The following is a 6,000-nucleotide window of genomic DNA, read 5'->3' on the forward strand; positions in this document are numbered from 1 at the left end:
GTCATCAAGGTTAAGAACTTTAAGTGATGATCAGCAGCTTCATTTACAAACCACTAAAGCATCTAAAAGTCAGTCTTAAATGATCACTGTGTAAAGACATGGTGTTTCAGCCACAGGGATTCTGTGTGTGACGATTCCTACTCAGTCTAGACTATCATAAAGAAAAACTATAAGCAACTATTTATTTTTTTATTAGTTGATAGAAATGAAAACTCAGGTTGGTAAAGAAATGTCACTGATACTATGCTGCCTGATACTCTAAAACTACACTTGTGTGTTCACATAAATTCTCCACCTTGACAAAGTATTCCAGCCAGCGTTTAAGGACTTGCTAGATTCATGACGGTGTTCCTCTTGTTTCTTACTCGTTGATTTGCGCTGATCTATCCAGATCACTAATCCAGGACTGGGAAGCCAGGCAGGAGAGTTGATTAACCAACATCCAGAACACTGTGCAGTGCCTTTTAGTTTACGTATATTCTCATTTACTCCTGTCACGACCTTAAGCAGTAATTGCACTCATTTTCCAGAGAACGGAAATGTGCAAAGTCAAAGTGACGTGTCCAACGGGAGGGGCACAGCTAACAGGTGTCGGCTAGCTGCTCAGCCTGTCTCTTCTCCCTCGGATTGAAAGCTCAGAGACCAGCCACCTGGATCCCAAGCTGACACAGAGCACGCAGTCTGTGCTGGGCTCCGTCCTACGCACTTCATACATTGATGCACGTACTCATAACAGCCAGCTCCGTTTGCGTTTCCGACATCTCACCTCTTGCAGCTCAGTCCTTTCAACCCTTAGTTGACCCAGCATAGATCTGAGCCCCACCTTGCTCCTTGGCTTCCTGAAATACAGTTCACCCATGTTAATGACAGAAGCTTTCATGAAGGTGACAGCAGGGACCAGAGGACTGCCATGGCACAGCATAGCACAGCAAATATCCTGAAACTGGATTTTATAGTCCTTGTCCCGGGAGTGCATGAGGTGGTCCAGCTCCTGGGGAAGTCTCCCGGGCCCGCCTCGCCGCCTCCTGCTGGACCTTCCCTCACCTCCCCAGCATCTCCTGGTTTGAGGTCCCTTTCAAGTAGACTTTATTCACCTAATTAAGAACAGCAATACGTTTTCCTCAACCCTCTAGTGCGCTGTTCAGCCATGTACTCGAGGCGCTCTTCCCACAGTCACAGGGGCGCAAAGGTTTAGCCACAGCAGAGACACTTGGTCTCTCAAAATTCTGCTGCCTTTAGGCTAACGTTTCGTTTTCTCCCTGATTAGCTGATAAGGATGACGGAGACAGCAGAACCTTTGCAGGTCAGGAACGACCTGTTTGGTTGGCACCCTGACCAGAAAACTGCCCCGTCCAGTCTTCTGTTTAGGGGACTTCCGCTGAGTCCCGGGAAAATGGCACGATAACTGGGGTGAATTCACCAGTGTGAACTGTTAGCGCCGTATTTGTTACTCATTTTCAGTAACGATGTACGGGAGGAACAGCACTGGATGAAGAGTGAACAGTCCTCCTTTCTAGAAGAACAGTAATTTTCCATACTGTACTTTTCTAGGTTTCTTTGGACCCACGCTGAACAGTTTCATCCACATTCTAATGTACTCCTACTACGGCCTCTCTGTGTTTCCCTCCATGCACAAGTACCTCTGGTGGAAGAAGTACCTCACGCAGGCCCAGCTGGTACGTTAACCCGTGGTCAGCGCTCCGCGTGGAGAGTCTGCATGTTCCCACGGGGTGGGGGGGGGCAGGAACCCCGGCCCAGACGTCAGAGCTCTCCTGGGATGAGGAGGCCTGTTCTCTCAAAATGTTGCCTTGTAAGCGTGAGACCTTGTGTGTTAAAACGTCCTTTGGGTCGCAGCTAGCTTACTCCTCGCTCTGAAATGTAGATGAATGCTTTAAAAATTAATGTCTGTGACAGCATTTTTATCTAACTGATTTCAACTGGGATTTTTCAAGGAGAAAATTAATAATGGTACAATTATATACAGTTCCTAACAGAACTGCAAACAGCATTTCTGGATAGAGTAGTGGGCTGCTTCAGCCTTCTGTTTCATGACTGTGAGATTTAGGGGGGAAGAGGGGTTGAGTGCTAAGCATATGATGCGCAGGGTGGTGTCCCCGGCCGGTGCCTCAGCGCGGTGCCCTGTCCCCGCAGGTGCAGTTCGTGCTCACCATCACGCACACCATGAGCGCCGTCGTCAGACCCTGCGGCTTCCCCTTGGGCTGCCTCATCTTCCAGTCCTCTTACATGCTCACCCTGGTCATCCTGTTCTTAAACTTCTACGTGCAGGTGAGTGAAACAGAAACAGGCCACGGCACGGTCTCAGGCTCTGCGCTTTGCATTGTGTGTTTCACGTTACTAACTAAATGTTACGGCAGCACGTGCTCCTGGACAAATTCAAGTAACAGAGGTCCACAGAGTACTAAGGGGAACTTGCATTCCTAACTCCCCTCCCCGAGTCGTCGTCCTCAGAGGACGATGGCCGCTGATGGCCTGGCGGGCGTTCTGTGAAACATGGGTTCCAACACAAGCTTAGCAAGCTTCACCAGAAGTACTCTGCATCTGAGTCACGTATTTGCACCTGCTGCCGAAGTCTGGCCTCTGACAGTTAAACCCTGTGTATAGTAACACAGGTCCAGGAAATTTGTAGGAATGGAGGAAAACACAGGCTAAATGAACTTAATATTAAACCGTTTCCATATCAGCTACTGCATTGTTGGATACTCACTGTTCATTTGGAAAAAAAAAATTTAAGGCAAACCAGTGTGGAAAGGTCACGCTGACTTTTTAAGTGTCATTTTCTTTTCAACCAACAATTTAAATGGAAGAGAGCTTCAAAATGCCACTCGACAGCGACTCTGTTATGTAAGAGCTGACGGCAGCAGGACCAGCACAGGCCTCAGGTGGCAGCGAACTACTCTCCTTTGTGGGCTGGGGAAAGAGCGCTTCGTGAGAAAAAATGAGAAGTTTATTCAAAACTGTATTTTTGGAATTGTATTCAACTATTTTCTTCTTCTTCAGACAAACACGTGCTTGCTGACTTTTTTAGTTTGCATTTGCTGGTTTTAGACAGAGTACAACTGTGGGAACAGAACTTCTGACAGCTTTTCAGCACTTGTGTTTCTGAAATTGGACTGGCAAGGCTTTGTCTTCTGTAAGAGATAAAAGTTTCCTTTGAGAATCTCTAAAGAAATAACCACTGATAGAACCAAACAAAGCCAACAACAAAAAAAGAAAGAAATGCTGAATGTTGCAGGGAGGCTAAGGGAGTCGTGGCGGGGGTGGGGGTGGACACTTGGGACACGGCAGTCCAGCAGGGGGCCTGGGCCCTCAGAGCTGTGGCCCCACACCAGGTGGTTTGAGTGGGGGCCCTAGTGAAGCTGAGTGTGTGTGCTTTTAGCCTTCACGCTTGTTGATACTAGTGCTTTAAAAAAAAAAAGTTAAAATGAGGTCAGGTGTTTTGTTAGAATAGGAATATGCCAATAGGATATGCCAAAGCACACATCCACCCAGAATCCCAGGCACTAGGACTTTTAAAATAGTAGCACTTTTTCACGTGAATTGTATTTTTTAAAAATTATAGCCTTAAATAAGTCACGGGGATGTAATATGTGCAGCATGGTGACTTTAGTGAATAATGATTCATTATTATGCAAAAACTGCATATTTGAAAGCTGCTAAGAGATTAGGTCTGAAGAGATCTCATGACGAGGAAATTCTGTTAACTGTGGTGGCAGATGGTGAACTAGACTTACTGCGATCGTTTCGGTGTATGCAAACGTCAAACCATGGTGCGCCCCTGAACTAACGTGTGTCACTCGTACCTTAACTTCAGAAAACTCCAAAAAATTACATTCTTTCCAAGTAAGCAACTAATACAGAATACCTTGACTGCTAATCCCATAAATCATACTGCATGAATACTGACCTGATGGAGAGCAGGAGAAACAGCTTTTCATTGGCATGCGTGCATTTGTTTTGGTTTTACCCTTTACTTTTAACCAGAAGCTTAAAAACTATCATCACAAACAAGAAATCTTGGGCAGAAAGTTCAGTACCCAAGAAAATCATGCATTGTTTTATTTAGACTGTATGTCATATGATGAACAAGGTCTTAGAATCCTTTTCTCTTTTTCTCATCGACGTGACTACATCCAGACATACCGAAAAAAGCCAGCGAAGACAGACATGGAGGAGCCACCTGCAGGGAAAGAAGTTAAGAATGGTTTTTCCAAAGCCTACTTGACTGCGACAAACGGAGTAATAAACAAGAAAGTACAATAAACGTTGAGTAAGAAAGCACATGCGCCTAACAGATTCGCTTGTTTTAAAGCAAAGACTGAATTGAAAGTTATATATATATATACATATATATATATATATATGTTTTAGCATGAACTAATTTCTTTTTGAGTTTATAAATCATTTGTATCCGGGATGTATTAATATATTGCTATTAGGTTACTCTGTTAACTGAATGCTTCCGCCAGCATTGAGGCGACAACTCCGTAGACCTCAGAACCGGTGCAACTTCTCGCTCCTTCCCGCTCACACTTAGCCCCTCACCAGAAACGGTCTCTATAACGCCTTATGCACAAAGCTGGACACCTGGATCAGTGGTTTCCACAGCGAGCCTTCAACTAAGAAGTGAGAGTTTTGTTCTGATTAAAATGTTGAAAACAAAGTGTTAATTATCTTCTAAATACAGGGTATGCCCTAATCTGTATTAAGCAATAATTGTCAGTACATGAAGGAATCAGTCCATTTGGACCTTTAGGAATCAACCCCAGAAAATCTCAAAATGGAATGACAAATGGAAGACCCAGCAGGGCTCTGCTCTTGGGAGTCTGACTCCAGAGAGGGGTCTGTCAAAGTTCCACAGCTACTCCTAATTCTCAGCTTAGTGACATGGTAATAAAGTTCGGTTGTTTTTTTTTTTTTTTAAGAAATGAACATTTTTTATTTTGAAGAAAAATCCTCTGCCAAACCCTCATAGCTCAGGGGCTTTGGACAGGAGTAGTTCCTCAGTTTTCATCTGGTTTCCTTAATTATTTACACACTCATGTCCACCTCCCGTGTCCAGGCGCCCTAGGTCAGGATACAGATGGACCTGATGCTCAGCTTTAGAAGCAGGATCTGAATTTAGTCGCCCACTTCCTTCCTGAGCAAGGACTCGAGTCCAGTTGGCCTTGTGCCTTAGAATGATATGCCATTGGAGTATTTATAAATCAGAATTAACAGAGCAGTGGGGGCAAAGTAGACACTGAGTTGGCCAACAGTTTATGAGTCTACTCGTGATACTATCCCCAAGTACCCGATTACTCTTCTCAGGTTAAGTTTTTGAAAACAGGAAGAGAAAGAGGACCATGGAAAGTCTCCGGCTCTGAGCCCCAGGCCGGCGCGCTCAGCACGTCCTCTCCCCGCTCTGGGGAGACAAGTGAGGGGAGAGGATGCCAGTCCTGGCCATCACCTTCCTCCTAGGGGGTACCGCTGTTTACTATGACACTAGACCAAGAATGGAAACTGAGGATATTTCGTCAAGATCTGATGAAGGTTTATACCCTATAAAATCACTACCTATATATACCCTGTAAAGCAAGATTTGCCAACTCTGACGCTTTATCTTCTTTCCTCCCTTAATGTAAGAAGTTCTTAGGTCACAACATTGACATCAGGCTTTTCGCCATCGCCCAGCAGATGACAGTCTGGGAGCCACTCTGTCCTTTGGGGGCCATTAGTTTTTTTTTTTTCCTGAGCTTTAGTTTTTAAGTTACTTTTAAACAGGAAGAAACACACTTCTGCTCTGACACGTACACTGACACTGACTACACTGACTTTTCCAACTTCTGCTCCCCGTAAACGCTGCTCGCGATCCCGGCTGCTGGGAAAGGTGACCGACCTTAGTCCCGTCTTCACGGTGAGGGCCTCGTGCCCTGTCAGACCCCTCCTCTACCCGCTGATCTGTTTCTACCGAACAGACATCTTCTGTCTAATGCCCACTTA

The 6,000-nt window shown here is 45.3% G+C and overlaps 1 protein-coding gene across 2 annotated transcripts in view; it reads left to right on the forward strand.

Moving 5' to 3' along the window:
- Window positions 1-4,299, forward strand: part of ELOVL2 (ELOVL fatty acid elongase 2) — a 49,280-nt gene extending 44,981 nt beyond the window's left edge. For both annotated transcript variants that reach the window (XM_072945680.1, XM_072945679.1), the window contains exons 6-8: window positions 1,552-1,676; window positions 2,152-2,286; window positions 4,156-4,299. In XM_072945680.1, the coding sequence (XP_072801781.1) occupies window positions 1,552-1,676; window positions 2,152-2,286; window positions 4,156-4,281 (386 nt within the window). In that variant the 3' untranslated portion in view covers window positions 4,282-4,299. The remainder of the gene's footprint in view (window positions 1-1,551; window positions 1,677-2,151; window positions 2,287-4,155) is intronic.
- The last annotated feature ends 1,701 nt before the right edge of the window (window positions 4,300-6,000 follow it).

The sequence above is a fragment of the Vicugna pacos genome, chromosome 20, assembly GCF_048564905.1.
Source record: "Vicugna pacos chromosome 20, VicPac4, whole genome shotgun sequence".
In the NCBI taxonomy this organism is placed as follows: Eukaryota; Metazoa; Chordata; class Mammalia; order Artiodactyla; family Camelidae; genus Vicugna; species Vicugna pacos.